The sequence below is a fragment of the Carassius gibelio genome, chromosome B16 (genome assembly GCF_023724105.1).
Source record: "Carassius gibelio isolate Cgi1373 ecotype wild population from Czech Republic chromosome B16, carGib1.2-hapl.c, whole genome shotgun sequence".
Taxonomy (NCBI): domain Eukaryota; kingdom Metazoa; phylum Chordata; class Actinopteri; order Cypriniformes; family Cyprinidae; genus Carassius; species Carassius gibelio.
The window spans coordinates 20,197,857-20,221,434 of record NC_068411.1 but is presented as its reverse complement, the minus strand read 5'-3'; the positions used below and the strand labels follow the sequence as shown (position 1 = coordinate 20,221,434).

The 23,578-nt window shown below is 34.9% G+C and overlaps 2 protein-coding genes across 4 annotated transcripts in view; both read right to left on the bottom strand.

Annotated features, from left to right (window-relative positions):
* Positions 1 to 544, bottom strand: part of LOC127974781 (tropomodulin-4) — a 5,413-nt gene extending 4,869 nt beyond the window's left edge. Inside the window, exon 1 of the mRNA XM_052578296.1 lies at positions 395 to 544. Coding sequence (XP_052434256.1) covers positions 395 to 502 — 108 coding nt within the window. The 5' untranslated portion in view covers positions 503 to 544. The remainder of the gene's footprint in view (positions 1 to 394) is intronic.
* On the bottom strand, positions 410 to 23,578 carry vps72b (vacuolar protein sorting 72 homolog b). 3 transcript variants are annotated; one of them, XM_052578294.1, is made up of 8 exons: positions 22,397 to 23,578; positions 8,994 to 12,613; positions 7,317 to 7,469; positions 6,792 to 6,915; positions 5,538 to 5,714; positions 5,295 to 5,439; positions 4,134 to 4,567; positions 410 to 557 (listed from the first exon to the last, which is right to left on the bottom strand). In XM_052578294.1, the coding sequence occupies exons 2-8, from the start codon at positions 9,108 to 9,110 to the stop codon at positions 529 to 531; spliced, it is 1,179 nt and encodes a 392-aa protein (XP_052434254.1). In that variant the 5' UTR covers positions 9,111 to 12,613; positions 22,397 to 23,578; the 3' UTR covers positions 410 to 528. The 3 variants fall into 3 exon arrangements, with proteins under 3 accessions (XP_052434254.1, XP_052434253.1, XP_052434255.1); XM_052578293.1 differs by lacking the exon at positions 22,397 to 23,578 and having other exon boundaries at positions 8,994 to 17,051; XM_052578295.1 differs by lacking the exons at positions 410 to 557; positions 22,397 to 23,578 and having other exon boundaries at positions 3,919 to 4,567; positions 8,994 to 17,051.

Below are 23,578 nucleotides of genomic sequence, written 5' to 3'. Positions count from 1 at the left end.
AGGATTTCATATGTATGATCACAAGAGAGTTGCATTCCAGTGGATGATGCAGGCTCCGGTGAGAAGTGGCGAATGCAGAACAATTATAGTTTATAAAGTTTTAAATATGGATATTTTGTCTTACACAAACGCATCGCTTTACTTTAGAATGGCTGTACTTTCCATGATGGATGCATTCACTTTTTTGGGCTTTGAAATGTCAACTATCATTCAGTGCTTGAAAGTGAGTAAATCATGGGGTAATTCAGATTTTTGGGTGAACCAAAAGTTGTGTAGTGTATTCCAGCCTTAAATTGACTACTACTGCTGTCTCCTTAAATGAAAGTGCATTTCAAAGTCTACTCAAGTGTAACCTATCCATGATTTAGTTTCAGACAGTTATACGGCATAGTACCTCAGGGTCCATCTCCTGTAGTTCATACTCCAGCTGGTCCAGCTCTTCGGCGCTGAGGCCCCTGAGGATGGCATCCTCGTCGATGTCTCGGGGATCGCTCTTAGACATGCTTGCTGCACCGTGGTACTCTCAATTCACACAGCTCGCCCAGAGACAGCGGGCCCTGAGAGAGAGATACATTTTAAGCCAATAACTTGTACAAAAAAATCTTGTCTTTTGGACAAAATAATGGCTGCTTGCTTTATTCGGTCGCTCAATGCTTTCTGTAGAAGTTGGGAATGAATGGGGAAACCTTTCAAGCTTTCCAGTCCAAGTCACTTTCAGCCTGGCCAAAAGAGCCAGCCACTGAAAGGGCACGATAGAGAACTGCTTACATTGTTAAATGCCACAAAGCCCAGTTGAATTAAAAGGACAAGGCTAGCATTTGTGTACAGGAAGAGCTTTTGGGGGTCTGAAGGTACAGTGTACTTGGGAACAGAGATAGGGCTTTCTGACAACACAATGTAATTACAGTAGACTTGCTGATTATATGGGACATCTTTCATTCCAAGGCAGAGAAACAGAGAATCTTGTCTATTTTTAGTCTTTGAACAGTAACGCTTGGGTTTTGGGTTACAGTACGGAAGAGAAGGTTAGAACTGTGAGGAGTTATCACTGGCTCACACACATGTGAAGGTGGCCCATGCTGCCGCCCGCCCGCCTTGTGAGACAGACTGATAGAGTCATGGGCTAGTCACCAGTTTCAGTCCACCACACCCAAACCGGATCTACAACACAAACTCCAAACAATCCAACCTGACATGTTGTGTAACTGACCTCAACTCATCCGTCTGCAACTACATGTTGGAACATTATCTTATGTAATATCTTAGATACTTTTACAGAGAAAAAAAGACTACTGATACTGAAAGATTTTTGCATGTTTGCACATACAACTTTAAAGAGTTTGAATTGCATCTACCACATATGCTTTCAATCAAACTGAGATGGCTTTCCATAACACAAAGCTAAAGCTCTCCAAAAATGTCTGATTGTAATCTTTCAGATGCCTTTGATGTGTATTTCAAATCAAAGAACTATTCGATTTTGAGTCAAACTTCAACTTTGTAAGATGGGTGATCAAGATTTCAATAAATATCAATAAATAAATAAATCATGTGGTAAAACCATTTGGAGACCAGTAATGGTCTATTAATATATGCTAATGAACTTTACTGCTACATATCACCGAATGAATCACAAGCGTCTGTCATGCTCTGCACTCTTCATATACTCCTGATGCTTGCAAAATAAATCATTAAAATAAATCAAATGAAATGTAATCGAATAATGCTGATTATTAGAGTTAGCGCTGACTGGTTTTACATGATGTGTGTTTGGTTTGGGTGTGTATTTGTGTTGTGCACATATCCCAGGAAAGAGCGGCTGTCTGCCCGTTCTTAACACCTACTCTCACAGCTCCCAAAGGACACCAACTCAAGCTTTTAAAAAGTATTAGCTAAGTTTCACCTGTTCAGCATTATTAGTTGTGAAAGGGTTCTTAAATTAGTCCTTCAACAAGGAATCCTTGTTATTTCACTGTTGCAAGGCAGCAGCCAACATCTGACCTTTTCAAATTGAGAAAATATTTTTTTAACTAAATTTTTTTAGTCAGAATTTTTTGTATATTGAACAGATCATTTTAATAATTTTATATTTATTTGATCATTTTAATCAGAATAATTAAAAAAAAGTCTAATACATTATTCTGACTTTAATAATTATAATGACTGAACTGCAAAAAAAAAAACGAAAAGAAAAACACTGCATATAAAATATAAAATACTGACAGAACTAGGCAGAAATTCCACACTCTTAAAAATAGAGGTTCCAAAGAAGAACGTTCATCAGTAAACCATATTTAAAATAATAAACATATTTTTTTAGTGTGAAGAACATCCAAAGAAAGTTACTCCACTATAAAGGAGCTTTTGTCAACTGGAAAAGTTCCATGGAAGTTAAAGGTTCTTCATGGAACCAAAGATGACAATAAAGAATCTTTATTTTTAAGAGTGTAATGGTCTTTTACATCCATGGAAACTTCCCATAAAGTGGAAAAAGATCTTCAGATTCTTAAAACCTTCTTTACTCTAATCAAAATAATTATGTGAACCCAACATGGTCTTCTATGGCATGTCTGCGAGAAAATAAAACATTTGGAACCTTTATTTTTACTTTATTTTTCTTCTGGTACTTCAGAAGGACATTGAACAAATATTGGGCAACAACACATCAGATACCGTATCATTCACCAGAAACTGACTTTGCCAAGTGTCCAGAAATCTCCTAATGTGCAGCAGGAACCAAAAAAACAACCTTTTTATTCAGATCCATAGCTCAGTTATTGAGTTTGATCATTGGGAGCATTTTCCAGCTGACACACAGCTCATAAGACTTCACACTATTTGTAGGTGGACTTCAGCAAGTCTAACCACCCAAGTGTACAATTCCAAATCAACCCTCAGATTAATTTTAGCTTCACAAGTCAGCTACTTCCAGCTGCGTAAATCCTCTCTGCTTGCAAAGCTGCAGTGTGCAGCACTACTGCAAGCAAGACTGGCTGGCTGGGAAAATAATGGCTGTTTTGATAAGAACATTATGCCAGCAAAAAAGGATGACAATCAGCAGGTATAAAAAAAAAAACTGTCATTTGAAATAAAAGAAAGATTATTTAAAGATTGTTGTTTTGACAAGCACTCATATCAACAGGTGCATCTGCAGGCAGACTCTGCAAAACAATGTTCTCCATAAAGCCTTACTCTAAAATAATAATAATACATCCTGGTCCTGGTGCTAAAAGATACACACAGACAGATTACAGAAAGAGAGTGAGTGTGTTACCTACCCTCACTAGGACTCAGAGCTGCTGGGATCTTCTGTACAGCAACTCTATGTTTGAAATCAGAGAATATCCCCTCACTCGCCCCCCTCCCCGGTAGTGGTTCCCCCCTTAAGCCCTCCCTTCTTAGCTTGCTATCTGGGTTGAGCTGAGACAGGGACAAGCTATTCTTCATGAGGTCAGCATTTCATTATTTTGGCTTTGAGAGATTAAGGACTATGAAACAGAGGGACACAGAGAGAAGGCTGACACTGACACTGCAGAGAAGGTCCATGTAGTCATATGTTTGAGTAACTCATGTTTACTCATTAAACACCTCATTCTAATTTTAGTAGAGAGGAGTGACCTCTAGGGTATAGAGGTGGTACTGCAAGTCAGAGAGACCCCTTAATAAAGATCCGTTTCGAATTTAATGTCGATGTTTATACATTGGCTGCATTGAGTACTAAGTGGGTTCTTTCCAAAACAAAACAACTTTATAGATGGCCCACTTTATATATATATATATATATATATATATATATATATATATATATATATATATATATATTAAAAAAAAGGCATTTAAAAGGCTACACCACAGCAATCTTTAATGCTGTTTTAAATAATACGGACACATTATAAATAAATACACATCACTACATAATCAATTACATAAAACAGTGCTTTAAAAACACAATAAATAAAGTTACATTAAGCATTTATGCAAAAATCACATTCAACTATGAAGCTTATTGCACTTACAAATACACTAGACAGATTCGCCAGTAAACATTATTATCCAGTTGTACTGTAATGTCACCAGGTAGATAGATAGATAGACAGATAGATAGATTCCATCTTGTGTATTGTTCTACATGCCTTGTTTAATAATGATCTTCTGGCGCAGATTCTTTGCAGTGGTGTCAGCTGGAGTCGCTGTGCCAGTGGAGGGCAGGCCGTGGGCCGCCACATACTTTTTATAGGCTTCCCGGATGATCCGAAAGGCTTGTACATTAGCGTAGGGAATGTCTGTGATGGGGTCTCGGTAGAGCGCTGGCTTATGGGTAACAGGGCAGATCTCCTGGACAGGAATTCGAGGAGGTGGGGACTGGGGAAAGAAACGCTGGAAGGATTCATCATCACTGAATGTGATGTAGGTGCGGGAGCATTTGGCAGGCCCTGAGGACAGGAGAGGGTTTACAGCAGCTGTGTTAGCGGATATGACACTAGGTGGCGCAGCTAGGGTTGATTCTGACTGGGAAAGAGCTTGTGGAGGGCGAGGCCCTGGATTCTGTTGGGCGTCTTGGTCCAAACTGTTAATGAGATGTGAAGATAAAATATATATAAAGATAAAAATATACAGATGCACTTATTTTTTTCTCATTAAAATTTTACACAATTTTGAAAAGATGTGAATTAATTGTAAAAAAAAAAAATCTATATATAATAATAATAATAATAATAATAATAATAATATATATATATATATATATATATATATATATATATATATATATATATATATATATATATATATATATATATATATATATATATATTATAAATAAATTAACATTTAACGTAATTAATAAATAAGTTTCATTTATTTTTGAACGAACTGCAATGGTAACCTGAGATTGTAAACTTAAGTAGTAAAGCCAAAATAATTATTTATTAATAATAATATTTATTTTATTGAGAAATGTGTTTTTAATTGTTAATTCTATTTATATTATACTTAAAGCATGTTTAAATACATAAAAAAAAAACAGTTGTTTTAAAAAATGCTTAAAATTATGTCTGTACACATAAGATTACTCAAAACAAAATGGCTCTAAATAGAAAAAAACATTTGATTTTGTATTTTTAAGTCAAATTAATTAAATCAAATATTTGTAAACATGAGAGCACTTCAGAGACTTTATCGATATATTTTTAAGTGCCATGCAATATAAAGGTTGTCAAAGACAATAAAAGCCTAAAAAGCAAGAGAAGTAAAAAGTAAACATTGAGTAAGAGATGAGGAACCAGATGAAATACCCCTCTACATCCACATTTTCCTCTTTAAGAGTGACGTCAGACACCAGTGGCATGAGCACGGAGTGATATCGGATAACAGATCCCACACACTGACGCTTCATATGAACCTGACGTTTCTTATCTGCCTCCAAACGCTCATAGTTTTCTGTCAAAAATAAATAAACAAATCACAAACAGCTAAAGTAGTAGCATTCAAGTTTAATAGACAGAACAATTAGCAGTTATCAGGTATCAATTCCTCACCCAGTGATCGAAGGTTAATCTGTGCTGTGACCTTGGCCTCTGCTAAAAGTTCAGCCTGGGTCAAAGGTCGCTCATGTCTCGTACCCTTTCTTCGACGCGGAGCAACCTGCCTCTCCTGCAGCCTCAAGTACGTCAGCCGCGTGTGTTCTGTTGTTGACTGACGCACCGACTTCCTGTCTAAGACAAAAACAATTTCAAAGTTTACTAACAATTACTATAACACCCTCCACAGTTTATGATGTAGTCGCCACATGCTTAAATTTTGGCCGTTCAAGGAAGAGATCTAAACTTGACTCATTGACTGCTTACCAAACAAACACATTTTATTGCACTGGAAATCAATTAACGTGAAGAAGAAAGAATAACTTTAGAACCTGATGTTGTTTTCTTTGTGGTTTATGAGTCTATTGTAAAATTGTAATCAAAGGTTAACAGGACTTGTTATTAGTTTTGTAAATCTCTGTTATCATGAACATCTACTTTTGCTATGTCAACTTCCTGTTGGATAATGTTGTTGATACAATACTGTTTGCTTATTTTTAATTCCTTAGAAAGAGGATGGGTAAAAAATGAAAAAATAAAAGATAATAATACTGTTTGTGTGTCATTGCGTAAAAATAATAAGGAAAACTAGTCAGATTTGACAGATTTAACTAAAAATAACAAACTAAAAAAAAAATGTAAATCAGAAATACTAATATATTTCCGCATATACATTAAATTATTTGAAAATATGAAAATATACAGAATAATATATTGCATTAATACAATATTAGCACTGAATCTATCAAGCTAAACATGTAAAATCTAATTTTCCGCCCACCGTGTTGCCATGATTTAACAAGATATCCAACTTTCTTATCAGTAAACACTTTATTTCTGATATACCATTACTTATATTTCCATATATGACGTGTAACTATGCAAACAATAAAATGAGACAAAAGTTCATAAATATATAACGCAAGAAAGATAAATTAATTAATTTAATGTTTCAATTAAGATACTACATGCACTAAAATGTAGTACATTATATTTTTTATATGTATCAATATATAGCAAAACAATATATGGCAATATTGTGGTATAAGCAAAAGTTTTCATATATGGAAATGTATTATTTTATATTTTCCATTTTTTTCCCATATACTTTTGCTTCTTAAGGTTACACAAATTACAAACTTCAAAACTTAACCTTTATGTATGCTTGGTTATGTCACATGTGCATGTGTAAATAAAGTGTGAACGTCTCACTCTTGTTGATGTCCTCCTGCAGTTCTGGAGGGTTGTATTTGTTGATCTTTGTCTTGACTGTCCTCCTGGGCAGTTCAGCCAGTTTCCGTTGTTTTGGTTTTTGCCGCACCACTTTAACTGGCTCCTGCACACAAACAAGGTTCTGGGATTACAAGTGGCATAAATATGAAAATTCTGTCATTATTTGCTTTCTGTACAGAATGTCCTGGTCAATATTTTTCACGATACAAATCGTTGCAAAGTACAGCTTTACAGAAAACTAAGTTTCTACAATATATTTTGTAGTAGCTTAGCAGTGGCAACAGCAATTATTATAATAATTAAAATAGATTGTAATAAATAAGGATTATAAAAGAAGGATAATAGAATAAGGACTGAAACTTCAAAAAGGATGCAAAAGTACCATAAATGAATCATAAAACTAGTCCATACGACTCATGCACTATATTAACAGTCATCTGAAGTTATTTATGGTAGCTTTTTATGATGGTTTTAAGGCTCTTTTTCTTAGCAACCCTCCTGTACCTTGTAAGCTTTGGTCACCACTCTGCTCTTGCGACGCGGCCCATCCTCCTCCTGCTCGCTGTCGGGTTCATCCCCTTCATCAATGTCAAAGTCACTGTCCACCTCATCCTCCGTTTCAGACAGGTCACCCTTATATTCGTCATCACCTGATTCCTGCAGAAATCACGTTTTCAGGACTCAAAGTCACAGAGGAGACACTAGACAAAAGCATATCATTTTCATAATCCATTGATTTCATTCAGTTATTAGTTATCAGATTATATAATGTATACAATTTGTGAACCTGGACCACAAAACCAGTCAAAAGTAGCACTGATATATTTGTAGCAATATCCAAAAATACATTGTATGGGTCAAAAGGTTAGATTTTTCTTTTATACCAAAAATCATTTGGATATTAAGTAAAGACCATGTTACATGAAGATATTTTGTAAATGTCCTATCATGAATCAAACAAGTATATTTTTTTTATTAGTAATATGCATTGCTAAGAACTTCATTTTGGAAGTTAAGCATTTTTCTCTTTTCTTTTTGTTTTTCAGGTTCCAGATTTTCAAATAGTTGTTATCTTGGCCAAATATGGTCCTATCCTAACAAACCATACATCAGTGGAAAGCCTGTTTATTCGAATAAATCTCAATTTATATATATATATATATAATTGACCCTTGTGGTTTTGAATAATGCATGTTTTAAATTAACATTATATTACCTTTTTGTATAAATCTATTAATGTTTTGTCTAAATTTGTTGAAATAAATGTCTGCCCTATTATTGTGTTCTTAATAGAGAGAGAGAGAGAGTAAAATACCATATGAGGATATTTCCACAAAAAAAAGGATGAGCAAATGAACAAATACAATATACGTAACCTTACACAAAAATACATTTCCATACATATTCCTTGTGTACTAATGTATATAATAATTATGTATTGAATATATTGTATTAAATATTAATTAACAAAAATATACAGAACAATATATATTCTGTTAATATATTACAACGTACTGAATAATACATTATTCAATTATGTATTGAATTGCAGCTTTACATGTATAGAAAATGTGGCTAAATCTATATATTTATAATGTGCATTCTGGTAGAATAAATAATTTATACAATATGTACTACTACATCTAATTTATTAGAATAATAGATTTGGAAAGCTGCTATACAACATGAATTGTCAAAATCTCTACACATTACATTGAGTTTAGCACATAACATACATCACAACTAAATGTGAAAATCAAAATGTAAAATAATATACAAACACACACACACACACACATATATATATATATATATATATATATATATATATAAACATACATATACATATATATACATATATACATACATATACATATATACATACATATATATATATATATATATATATATATATATATATATATATATATAATACAATATAATATAATATAAATATTGTATACTGTGTATACATTTGCACTAAATAAAAACACAATGACTCCATAAAGTCATGTGATAAAGATCTCCTGACAGTCTCAAGACAATAAAATCAGAGTGACTGGGCATATTCTTACAGGTTCAAGTCCAAACGTTCATGCTGAAGTATGCATGTATTACAGCTGCGGAAATGTGTCAACACAAGCCCATAACAAGCTGCACAGGTGATATTTCATCACTCACGTCGTGAAATCCTCCATAGGTGGTCTTGTAGAACTCATCCTCCTCCTCTGCATCCAGCAGTCTGGACATGCGGTTTCCCGCAGTCTTTCGAGGAGCCCTGCTGAAAGCTAAACTCATCCTGACTCCTAAATCTATTTCACAGATATGTAAAGACGATAAGATTGGTATTTATCATTTATAATGACATGACAAGTTAAAATAGAGCAGGGGACCAGATTTCAGGACAGGACGCAAATCTGTTGCGTAAAACAGAATATCACTGCATCATCAGGAGCGCATCTGGAGGTTTTTTAATTTTTTATCAGAACATACCAGCTTGACAGCTGAATAAATGTCAGCCTCACTAGCCTAATGTGGTGTTAAGAGAGTAATCGATGTACAGATCTAGCTCCAGACCAAACTAATAGAACGAGGATATTCATCCGCAGCCGCCAGGAGGAGACAGACTGCAGTGAAGTACGCTCGTGTCCGGAAATGGTTATTCAAGTTCATCTGCTGAACTCTCGCGTAACAACAGATGTAACGTAACGTAGCCAAGTAAAATGACAGAATGAAATTCTATGAAACAGGTTTTTCTCATTTTCACAAAATGATTTGATCTGAAAATCTTTCCATTATTTTTCCAGGCTTTTGGAGCAGTAGGCTACTGGATAAAGAGTTTTTAAAACTAATTTGATTAAAAAAAAATATATCCACTCACAAAAAGCAGCATTTACCAAATTAAATTATTTATTAGTGGACATAAACTGAAACATGTAAACTAAAATTGATTAAAAAATAATATTTTAGTTTATTCTTAAGTAAATTGTGAAAGCATGTGGCTGCTGTTCTTGTTGTTGTCATCTAGTTGTCATCATGGATCATTAGCATCCAAGTGTCAGCACTACGATGTTTCTATAAATAGTAGAAAAATAACCAAACACTATTTTAACTGTTTATGTTATACCATATGAATCTGGTGGAGCATAAAAAAACAAATTATGACTGCTAATTTAGAGTAGAACTTGGCAACCTTTGAACTTGGCTCTTCTGAAAACTGTGTAGTGCACTTCATCAAATGCTATAAACTCCTGTCATGGAATTACTCATATATATATATTTTTTGAAAATATTATTAAAATAAATATTATTAATTTTATCTTTTTAATGATTTGGCAATGCCATTTGTGCATAGCATTTAGTCAAAACGAAATTAAAACACTCAATGAAACCCTAAAATAAGTATTCACATATTTCAGATATGTATTATCTTAATCATAGATGTTGCCATCTATGATTAAGATAATACATATCTGAAATATGTGAATAATTTTTTTCCATGGTCATTGTTTTGCACGCTGTCTTGTCATGACGTCCAAAAATGCATGCAGACCATTTTTCCCAGGCCAGTCACTCTGAAAGAGACTGATTCTTGTGGAGATGGCCACTCATTTATCTAATCCCTACAGAGTAAATGAGAGACATACTTCAGATTAGCCAAGTAGCTCCATTTTTTATATATACACAAGGATTTGCTGCCAGTCAATTATTAAAGGCATGTGAAATTTTGAAGACCAGTATTTTAAGCATGAATGAATGTGAAAATTGGCTGTGGGCCATTGGTCGTTCAAATGCCTAGGGACTTACCTTTGTGGGTTTGAGGGGGGAAATGCCAAACGCAAACCAATTCAACGGTTAAAAAAAATTAGCAAAAGTACATGGGAAAAACCTTGAGACAGAGAACCACTCATTTTACAGGAAAGTCTAATTTACTACAAAACAACAACACTGTTTCAAACTGTAATTCTTTAAATGAGACAGGTACTCATTACAGGACTAAAAAGTTAAAGTCTACCTTAATTAATTGCATCTTGCCAATGATTAAAATATACCATTCTTTGGTTGTGAGAAGAATTCCCCAAGTGGTGAATTCCATGGTTCCGTATTTGCTTTGCCTTTCCCGGTCTGTGAAAGGTTAAAGTACACATCTATCGCCAACCCTGCAGTTCTCTCTTGTTCATCCAGCCACACATATCCAAATTTTCTTTTGATGACCATTATGCAGGGATTTCAAAACAATAAATAAAGTGTAATATACCAAAACGGTGCTCATTGTATTTTTAATCTCTGAAGTTACCATAGACAATATGCTTTTGCAATTTTTTTCTGGGAAAGTATTGCATGCAGCACTGACAGAACCCAATTGTCCTCGTAACAAAGCTGCAGTGTGTGTTTTAAGCAAACATTCAATGTCATTCCATCTCAAGCCATTTACATTCATTTGAAAACCAAAGGTAAAACATGTGCACACCCATAAACCCCATCCTACAAAGTTTACATACTTTATGCTCGCTGTGTTACTGAAAAAGCATTCAGATTTGTTTTGAAGGTTGTTAAAATGGTCTAAATTCCTACTCTGTCATGCATTCACTTCCTCCCACGCCAAAGGTTATTTACAGCAGAGGTGTGCTACAGCATTTAAGTAAGGAATAAGGAAGAGGTTGGTTCCAAGATATGGAGATGTAATGCTTCCCTCTGCCAGTTTAAAACCATTCTTTATTCAGAACTTGAAGTTCTAAAACAGCCCTAAAAATCATGTGAACCAGCTGATTCTAGAATGCCTGTGGAGACTGAGCGGGTTTCGGCATTTAAAATAATGCTTTTGTCCTCAATGAGCACTTTGGCATTTGGCTTCTTTTTTCTTTGATGTCTGGCTTTCATCTCCTTTTCTTTCTCTTTCTCTCTCTCTCTCCCTCCCTCCCTCCTGCAGTCTCTTTAGAATACAAAAACATTGGTGAAACTGAGAAGGGGTATGTTCATTCACAGAAGAAATTTAACCTCCCCCTAACTAATTTGAATTATACTGCACTGACAGTGCTATAGTGTTTACAGACTGGAGTCTGTTTATTGTTGTTGTTGTTGTTGTGCGGTATAGCGCTCAAAGGGTCTATCGTGGGTGGCACGATTGGTACCATATGAAGGATGGTGTTGTTTGGGGCTCTGAACACAGATATCATTCAGGAGAGAGCTGAATTGGAATATGATCTCACAACTCTGGAATGTGAAAAACATGCTGCTGCCGGGAAACAAGCTTTGTGGGGGTGTAACATATCCCCCTTTAGGCCAGTTTGGTACATAGACCACACACCACTGAAATGAGAGGCTAGATTAGATCAGCAGGAAATGATAAATAACAGGAATGTTAGACATCAGACAGAAATGGTGGATAAATGTTTCCTTATAAAGGTTTGTTATCCAGTGTTATCCAGTAATTAGTAAGTGTAGAGAAACACAGTGTACTGAGAACAAAAACTAGTCCAGTTTGACTTGTGCTTGACCCAGTTAGCAGTAATCGGTAGAGCAAATCTCAAAGAGACATGTATGTTTAAAGGTATTTCTGTTGTATAATGTTGTTGAGTTGATGAATTAGGTTTAGTTTACTTTTGTTTGGGCTGTCATTCCCTTCTGCATCATTGTGCATGGCAAAAGCATTCCATCGTAACATTACATAAGGCCACTGGTTCTGTTTGGGCATGTTCAGAGAACGGACTTGTATTTTGACCTGTTTTGTCTGAATCTATGTTGACGTAATGTCTCAGATGTCCAGCCCACCACTCACTCACATCATGACTTCGTTTTTCCTGAAGCAGAGAGAAGAATAGCAGATAAAGACTAAAGCATCCTTCCTCATGAGCATGCTTTTGAAACTTAATTTATCTGGCATGTTTTCACAAATAAGGAACAAAATAGGGCTGGAACTCTCAAAAATGATTTATGGTTTGCATAAGGAAATGTGCTCAACCCTCAGAAGGTTAAACTACCTACATTTTGTTTTTAGTTTTGCCATTTTTGTAAAACTGTTATCCATTTAGAGCATCTAAATGCAGCTTAAAACCCATTCAGCATTGATGTACTGTTGTGTAATAGTTAATTGTACCAATAAATATTAAATAAATAAAATTAAATAGAAAAATTCAGCAGGTAGCAGGGTTGAAAATTTTGCATAACTAAGCTGTCACTCAAGAGAAGCTATAGTTCAATGGTTAGTTTGTAGTTATCATGTAAGATTTAAAAATAATAATAATTCGCACCAAGGCTGTGATCATTTATTCAGAAATACAGGAAGCAGACTAATATTGTGAAATATTATTATACTTCAAAATAGCTATTTCCTATTTTAGTATATTTTAATTAATAAATTCTTGTAATGGCAAAGTTGAATTTTCAATAGCCATTGATTCAATTCAGGAATCTTTAATGAATAGAACGTTTAAAACAGCATTTACGTGAAATAACAGTCTTTACCGTCACTTTTGATCAGTTTGATGCATCCTGTGGGACAGGAAAAACTAAAGCTAAATGGCAGACACACGCTAACTATTATATTAACAATTATTAAAGGCCACTCTAAACTGAAAAGATTTGCACACTTATATATAATATAATACATATAACATCTCTGGAAAAGTTTATCAATGCAGATATTTGAAACTTCCAAGCAGGCAGTAAACTCATTTACCAACAGCATCACCTTTCTTGATTAAATCTACATTTAATGATATACCAAAGTGTGAAACTATGCCATAAATCTGTTTAAAAGTGTCCAGTATCAGAGTGCATACAGAAGTAAACACCACAGCAGGCACAGGTGACTGAAAGGTGGGTAGTTAAAATGACAAGGAATATCTCATCCAAACATACACTGATATACACACCCCTTACCGACAATACAGCTGCTGCATGTGTCAAGCACATGATGTTCTTAAATACCCAACCTGCCAGGCTATGTGTGAGGAACAGTGATGGGAATAACGGCAACGGCATTACTTTTTCCAGTAACGAGTAATCTAATTGATTACTCTTCTCATCTTAATAACGCCGTTACCGTTACTGCCAAAAAATGCAGCGCGTTACTATAACTGATGATGCTGTTTTTTTTTTTCTCATCAGACCAAATAGATCTCTGAGCGAGAGACACTTTTTTACTGTTCTACCTTGGTTAATGGGCAGAGCACGAGACAAGCGCATAAATGCTGACGATTGGCTGAGGTAGAGTAAAATTTCATTGTAAGCCAATCAGAGGTAGAGTTGGGCGGGTGTTCGAAAGCACGCATGATGGGTTTTCGTTTCTTTTGACTCAGCTCACTGGAAAGAGCCGGCTCTTTTTGCTCACAAACGGCTCTTTAAATGACTTTGACTATAATATTTCAATTTTTATTACATAATTATTTAATTTCTATAGGCTAAATTAGTAAAAATAGAGTCGGCTCTTCAGATATGCGAGCCAGCTCCCGACGTTCACCTAAAAGAGCCGGCTCTTAGAGTCGGCTCATTCGCGAATCGCGAACGACTCATCAAAAGCTCATTCGCAAACGACCCATCATCACTAACGCTCATGAATTGCGAACGACCCATAATAACGCATAGTTACGGACAGGACAGGACACACAAGGAGCAACACAAGCCAGTCATTCAACGAGAGACAGGTATGGCGACGAGCCCAAATAATTCAAAAGTAGCCTTCTCTTAATGGAAGTATAGACATTACTTTTTCCTTCAAGAAATGAAAGGAACAATAAAAGGAATTATCAAAAGTTCCAAAACATCTATTGTGTTATTTGCATTGATCCACTATATAAACATAATATTTACATACATGGCATTTGATTGGAGGCTAGTCTCACTTGTCCCACAGCAACATTTTTTTTTAGATGTTTACAATGTTTCATGTTTCTGTTAATGATGTATTGTATTAAGTGTCCATTTCATTATAATATTCAGATTTATCATAAATAATTGAACATGCACATGTATTTTAAGTTCCGTTAAAGAGGGGTAGAGGTGGGGTCACATTTGAGCATTTAAAATTTAATTTTACTTGAAAGTAACGCAATAGTTACTTTCTTAAGTAACTAGTTACTTTTAAAATTTGTAACTGAGTAACTAATTTAGTTACTTTTTGGAAGAAGTAACTAGTAACTGTAACTAATTACTTTTTAAAAGTAACTTGCCCAACACTGGTGAGGAAGCAGAACATTTTCAAAGTTGATTGTGCGAAGACACAAGCTAAAACTAACAGTGCAAATGTAGCTTTCCACCATGTACAAAAGTGATCAACTGACTCATTAACATTGTAGTGTTTATTTTGGTTAAAATGTGCATCAGTTCTTTTAAAAGAAAGAAGTCAACGTGTATTCTCCTTCAGGCACGTAGCCATCAAATCCAGATTCGTTTGAAGGGTGCGACACATACATACCAGTCATAGTACCTGGCTGAACACTCATGGTTAGAGGCATGTAGACTGTTCTGACTAACCTCATCAAATTACATCCACGTATCCTTCATCGCCCACACAACGAAACTATTAAAGTTATTAACAAGATAACCTTTACACAGGCCTCTACCTCCACTTATGAATCAGTTTGCTGTGTCTGTCACCTTTTGATATAAACAGTCTCTGAGATTCCTTAAAGCTTTGTGGTTGCCATTTGTCATGTCTACTGAAGATGCTGTTTGTTTTCACATAACATTGCCAATGAATGTGAATCAGAATGGATGTATTGATTTGGTAGGAAAACACAGAAGTGAAATGAACAGTCTTTTCTTTTCCTCTAATGAACAATGCCAAAATGTGTCCTTAATTGAAAAAAAAAAAAAGTAGGCCTGTACTAAAAGTAAATTACGCAGAAGACAATGACAAAGTATTCACAAGACTACGCAAACAATGACAATGAAAAAAAAATCAAGACAACAGATAGAATGAAGAGAATGTTGCAAGTCACACAGGAAGTACATACAGAAACTGTAAAAAAAAGCTATTTAGTTAAAGCAGATTTGGGTTTTGTGTTACATTTTATGTTGTTAAATGAATTCTTTTCTGGATCATTTTAGTCTTGTGTGTTACCATGATAGTGTTTTGTATTTGTTTGTACGAATTTCATATATTTACCTCAACTTGTGGGAAAGCTACAGTATGTATGATGCGCTTTGATTCTACTTGTGACTTCCTTATTTTACAACCTGTTTTTGGGTTGTTTCAGTGTAAAGGTACGAAACTGGTTTTAGTACTTCAGTAGGTATTTAACATTATATTGGTTAATAAAATCCTCTTTTTTTTTTGTACATCTAAGTTCAATCTGTAAAATCACAACGTTCTGGCAACCACAGCTACTAACTAAAACTCCAAGGTTGAAGCAGCCAGCTTTCATTTCCCAGAAAGGTGTGGGAAGAAGACCAATGAATGCCAAACAACAAGGACATCAAAACATCAGGCCGTCATTGCCAAACAGATCAGACTAGGCCAACCTGGTATCTTCAAACGAAACAGGACAAGTTGTGTCATGCTGTAGGTGACATCACAAGAACTGTACAGTGACAGAAGTTGTTTCACCACCGTGTACATGGTACATTTCTGTGAGGTTAGAGCAGCATTCGAAACTTCAGGTCTCCATTGCAATGAATGTACTGAGATATTGAAATGCTTCAGGTGAAAATGACAACAAAGCCCTGCTTGGAAATGTGTTTGTAAGTAACTAAACCCTGCATGGGAAAAAAGAAAAGGGATCAACTGAAATAAGAGTCGGTCGTGGGAAAAGAGCAATGACAAGCTCTCACGTGTTTACAGTTACTGTCAAGTTCTCGCTCAAGGTCAGAGTCCTGTTAGTGTATAAATAACATGAGCTCAATGTTGCTTGGGCGTAATTTTTGCAACATGCTGACAATTTTAAGCTTGATTACTTTGCAGACTGTAAAACATGAGAAAGCCACCTGAAAACTTCAAGGAACTATGCAACCTGATCTGATAAATTGAGGAATATGCAGACATAAAGCAGTCTATTCATTTGGGGTGAAATTATTATATAATTTTGCCTGTGTATTATCTTTGGGTCTGCATGAATTAGTTTACTTTGCTAGTGCATTTTACTACATTACTACTGTAGTCTTGTGGTAAACAATTGATCTATGAAAGTGAATCCACACACACACACACAAAAACAATATCTGAAAATTAGCTTATACCTACAGTACTTAAATGTTGTTTCTTTTCTAAAGAAATCAGCTTGAGCAGAACATCCTTAACCGTTTCATTTGGAAATACATCACAGTACTGAAGCTGGTCACAACTTCTGAATTGCATGAAGAAAACATGGTTTTACAATGTACAAGATAATATTTTGTGCAACACAGACATTTCAACAAAGTTATAAGTAACTTTCATGACAGTCAAATGGGATTTGATGGAGTTTATTCATCTGAAAATTTTGGAGAAATCTGCAATCTCATCACTGGCTCCTCTGCACTGGATGGGTGCCACCATCAGAATGAGAGGTCAAACAGCTGAATAGATATAAACAGCTGATAAAAACATCCCAGTAATCCACAAGACTCCAGTCTATCAATTAACATTTTCTGAAGCAAAAAGGCGCACCCTTGTAAGAAATAAATCCAAAATTAGGGTATTTTTACTTCAAACCATTGCTTTCGGCTAAAATATGAGTCCTCTATCCAAAATATTGCTTTCTCTAGTGATAAGGGCACCTCAGATGAATCAGGAGAGAAATATACACAGATCAAGCAAAGTCTGTGGGGTGTTATGACTGACCAATCAGAATCACACAATCCAGAGAGCTGTGTAATAAATTTGTATAGTTTCATTTACTATTAAATTGATATATTTGAGTCTCTAAACCTAACCATTCCTCAACAAAACAAGAAAAGTAAAAAAGCAATAGGCAAATAAGTTTACAATGAAGGCCATGTTAATTGGAATATACTAAAGATTTACCACCACACTTTACATACTGTAAATAATAGTGAGATCACGTTGCAGGATGAACATTTAACTTTTTTAATCCAGCAATGCATCTGAGACTCTAAGGTTATCGACCACCCCACTCAAGTTGATAAATTGCATAAGGGGAAAAAACTGTTTAAACCTGATAAAAAGACCATTTGGAATGTATTATTTATATATACATAGAATACTGTATATGCGTCTGATAATTCTCTTGAACACTGTTCTCTCATGAAACAAAAAAAATAATTTACACATATCTGAACCTGTAATAGCAACTTTTTTTAAAGTAAAACAAAGCCACGTTTGATTGGAGTACTTTTGCAACAGCAAAAAAGTAATAATAAAAATTAATTCAAAACTCTAAAAATTGTGCATAAAAGCAAGCTTTATATTGATTATATGTTCATATGTTGAGTAAAGAAACAAAGGCACCTGCATGCTGCTGACAACCTTTGGCCTATTCATAATATTGTGCAGCACATGCAAAACATCTGACGGGTGAAAAATGATCCCTTTATATTTATCATGCCTTGCATGTGTTTACATTTTATCATCTGCAACATAAAACTTCTGAGGATTTATTAGTTAGAGTGAAATGTTTCCTCATTTACATTTCTTCTCAGGCAGAGTTATCTTACACGCCCTAGAACAAACATGCTTCAGCAAGACACTCCTTGTCAACACCTTCTGCAGACACGACACTTTGCATTTAGGCTGCTTTTCAAGACATGCATTTTGACATTGGGAATATAATAAAAAACTGAATGCAGAACACAACAAACATAAAACTTTGCATCATGCAAAATAATGACAAATATAAGTAAAGGGGAATACTGGTTTACTATGACCTTCCTGGATGTAAATAGGTGTGGTTCGGCAGTTTCCTTGTACACATTCCCAAAGAAGAGTTTAATGATCTCTGTTTGTATACACTTGTATACATTAGATTTAATAGTGGGAAAGAAAGAAAAGAAAAGAAAAGAAAAGAAAAGAAAGAAAGAAAAGAAAGAAAGACAGAAAGAAAGAAAGACATAAAGTTTACCTAGTTCTCCACAAAAAATGACAACATCTATTTCTCGATTTTCATATGACAGACAGCATGTGACAAAAAATCCAGACATCACTATAATAATCAGCTTTTAAAATTCCAGAAAAGAGAACTCAGCTGAAAGAAGAAAAATTCCATAAAACTGTATTTGCAATTTCCCCTTGTCACATGATCTCAAAACAATACAAATCCATTACATAATGATTACCAAATTTTGATTGGATGACTTGTAATAATTGAAGAGTTTCAGTTTTAAACACCTCATTCTGGGAGACAGATAAATCTTACATATCAAAGTACAAGCCACATAAGAGTGTGTGTTCAGTCTATGGACCGATCTTGAACGTCATCCTTGACACGTGTCAAATTCCAGTCCTGTCCCGCAGATAGCTCCAACCAGCTGCAAAAAAACCAGCCTGCAAGCTTCTAGCAATCCTGAAGACACTGATTAGCTGCAGGTTTGATTAATTAGGGTTGGAACTAAACTCTGCAGGACAGTGGCCCTAAACAGAAACTGACAACAGCTGGCATGACCGTCTATCTGTATTTTATCTTCATTTGTCTGGAAGAGCTTTTATTTTATATATATTATTTGAAATGTTCAAATATTATAGTTAGTTATATTATAGTTATTTTATTGTATTATAATGCATAGACTACAGGACTGTTGTCCTTTCTTTGAGCATTTGAAGGTTTGTACCGAGAAGCTAATCTTACTAGAATCTTAAGCAAAAGTGAAAGTAAATGCTTCGTGAAATAATTTACCTACAAGCATTTAGGAAGAAAAGAGAAAAGACAGGATGGCAGCAGACTAAGCTTTTATTATATATGTGACCCTGGACAACAAAACCAGTCTTAAGTCGCTGGGGTATATATGTAGCAGTAGCCAAATAAAAATTTGGTCAAATTTATCAATTTTTATTTTATGCCAAAAATAATTAGAATATTAAGTAAAGATCATGTTACATGAAGATATTTTGTAAATTTCCTACCATAAATATACCAAAACCTAATATTTGATTAGTAATATACATTGCTAAGAAATTCATTTGGACAATTTTAGAGGAGATTTTCTCAGTATTTTGAGTTTTTTTTTTTTTTTTTTGCACCCTCAGATTCCAGGTATTCACATTGTATCTTGGGCAAATATTGTCCGATCCTAACAAACCACACCTAAATGGAATGCTTATTTATTCAGCTTTCTTGGGATGTATAAATCTCAATTTCGAGAAATTTCTCATTTCATAAATTGCGGTAATACATCACCAAAAAGCTGAAAAAAAAAATTTATTCCTCAAAAAAACTGAAATATATATGGTTAAAAGCTAGGCTATACATAAAAGCAGATTTTTTTTTTTTTAACAGTATTTAATTTCTTATGTCATGCTATAAACTCAAACCTGGTGGAAACCAAATTTCATACAGTTTCTAGAGGTATATAATAAACCATAACAAATACACACATTTTGACCACTACCTTTTTCCCAACAACAGTCAGTCTCATATGTTCTGAGTTTGAGTCAGTAAGTTATTTTGACAATGAATGTGTGTCATAGGTCAACAAACCTTTGTCCTTCTTCACCTCAAACATTTTACAGCCTGAACAGAATCAGACCAGCCCAAACTAGAGCAGACCAGACCACATTACCACTAAAGACTAGTAAAGACATGCTGCCTGTCAACCACACATCATAGAATAAAGTCAGCAGGTTTACAGTGATGATGAGGATTTAGAGGAAAATCTCTCCACAAACATGCTGGCGTCTAAAACTAAGAATTACTCCTCCATAATGGATAAACCTGGCACTTCTTCTATGTAAACAGTTCTTTTAACCCCTTGCTTGGAGTTCTATAACAATCAAAACACTGTTACATATAAGAACACATCATATATTTTAAACTCTTTTGCTTATTTAAAAGATTGCGTTTCATTGAAACCCCAGCATTGATGGCATAGTACAAAATGTCCAGTTGCCTCACCAATGTAACATAATTCAACATGTCGGATAAACCAAGCACATCCTTCCAAAAAAAAATCACATTCTTGGGCATCTGTATATCTGTTTGTATAAATACCTTGGTATAAAAGCTTTAACAATGGAAAGACATAATTTGTATGACATTTACATGTGCTTGGAATACATGACCCAGGACGGAAGTCTCCATAAGATAAAAAAAAACGTGATCAAGAGTCAGAATAAGGGAAATCAGATGAGATAAGATGAATATATTTACACCATGTATGCTGTTCGACAGCCTACCACATGTGCCTTGTGAGTTTTACCTCATGCGTTTGTGTACACAGTAAATAAACCAAGTAACACTTCAATCCAAGCATAAGTCAGGTGACTCAAAGTTAACAGTGAGTCAGAATAATATTTCATAGACCACTAGGAACTGTTTAACCATTTAACCAGAAGATTAAATATTGGAAATGTTTATTAAATACACAAATTACGCATAAAACCATCACCTGAGGGGTCAGAGGGTGGCACACTTTTTCTGATTTTAGAACGGTTATCTTTATGACAGCATGTGGAAATGACGTGTTTTCCGTGTGGAATAATGCTGTAGAGGAAAGGTCACAAATCTGATTATCCAGCAGTGGCCAATCATGATTATGAATTCTTCTATCAGCAAGATTACCAGAACATGAAAGCTAAATACTAGGAACTACATACAAAAAAGAAAATAACAAAAACTGGGATAAAGGTAAAAACGTCACTGTTTAAGCAGGCCAACCAACTTCCCTGCAAAACATGTGAGTTTGGCCAAAGCAGATAGTTTGGTATGATATTTAAAGATTAAAATAACTGTTATTTAGGAAACAGTGTGTTTCACACAACAAGCAATGCACGCAAGCAGAATTAAATAAAACAATTAATAAAATGTATGTTCCTTAAGATAACACAAGCTTGATTAAGCTTTTTAAACACCAAAGGTTTTCTACTAAGTGCTATTTATGTCTTTTCTGCCTGCTTTTCTCTTTACAAAATAGTGAATGTTCCTCCTCCTATTGTTCCACATTCAGTGAAATCAATAGACAATGCATCTAACAAAGTGGTTTCTAATATTACATGCAGTCCGGATATGCCCATTGTTTGTACACTCTTTACACTGGATTTTTTTCCCACACTAATTAGTCCATTGTATAACACAGTCTAGATTGCTTGTTTCTTATTGGCTGGAGGCTGTTCTAATGTTTTTCAATAACTGCACTGTTGAAGTAGTTCCAGTTTTGACCACATTACAGTTCCATATCGCTTCACAAATTTATTCAGCTTTAAATTTATTTATTTAAACTTTGATGAAGTTAAACAGCTCAATAATGGGTAAATGATCATGCAGGGCCACCGGAATTGTTTCATATCACTTTGCCAATTTATTTCAGTTATTTTAAAAAGCCTAAGAGCCTACAACTGCAAGAACACTGGCCAAGCAAGTAAATCAATCACAAATGGCTTTTAACCTATTACTGCAGATATCTGTTGTGTGATACTTGAAAATTAATAATAATTGAACAACACACCATAGATCAAGATTGTGCAGATTAGTACATTTGTTGTCACATGGCTTTACCTGTATTCCACTGAGTTTAACAGCCATGTGTCACCTGGCTCAGGTAACCACAGCAGGTGCTGCCGCAGTGAGCTGGAGGATCAGGTGAGGCCCTGCGTGTGCCATTACCATAGTCCTCATTAGACCCCACGGATGGCCTGTAACCAGACACAAAGCCAATCTGAGCAAACAAGAACACTTGCACAAATATTGTCAAGCTTAGCCTGAAAAAACAATACAGACTTCTTCCTAATGAAGGATTAAACTGTGTTCTGTCAGGAGATTCTTTTGCAAATCAGTTTTTTTTATTATTATTATAAAATAAAATACCAGTATAAGATGTTTTGATAGACAAATTTCCGGCTTCAAGAGTTAAATGGGCAATCCACCCAAAATTAAATTCTGTCATCATTGCTTCTGTCATATTTGATAGTCTTTCACAAAACAAGATTTTTTGGTTGAACTGTCCCTTTAGGGCATTCATTTAGCTTTTTTTTTTCTAGCATTAAGTTGTCAAACGTGAGAATGCTAATGAAACAGTTTAAGCCCAGTGAAACCCATGGAAAACTATTTCTACCACCAGCATTGGGCACAAGTATTATAAACCAGGAAACATACAATGTGTCTCAAGCACATCTCTTTTTCTATAAGCCTACACAGGCTGTATTCCTAATTAAATAGGTTCTCTGGTAGATGTTCATAGACTGGACCATCACTGGAGTCCTGCTGCCTTCATGATATTGCCTTCTTTACCTGCCCTTTCCTTATCAAGGGTATGAGGTACACGCATGCAAAGTATTTAAGATATCTCCAGAATGTCAATGCATTATGAATGCCATTCTACTATGGAGATATTTCCTGTGACCTCTAATAGGCAGTGGATGCCATTAACTAAGGAAGTGGACATTGCCATATAAGCCACAAACATCTGATTTCATTCACAGTAATTTTAAGCCAGAATTTTGACCCTGAGGTTTCTTTCAGCCTCATGTGATTTTAAAACTATGTCCATTCAGCGTTAAAAAGTGACTCACTGTACGAAAGCACAGAATCAGTTAAGTTAATCATGAAAACCATGTGACAGTCATGATGTTAGCAACCATTACTTCCACATAAAAAAAATAATCAAGCCAAACTGGCTACATTCAGCAGCTTCAGGCTAAAAGTAGAGCAAACAAATAGATTAAGAAATCAGTTGACGAA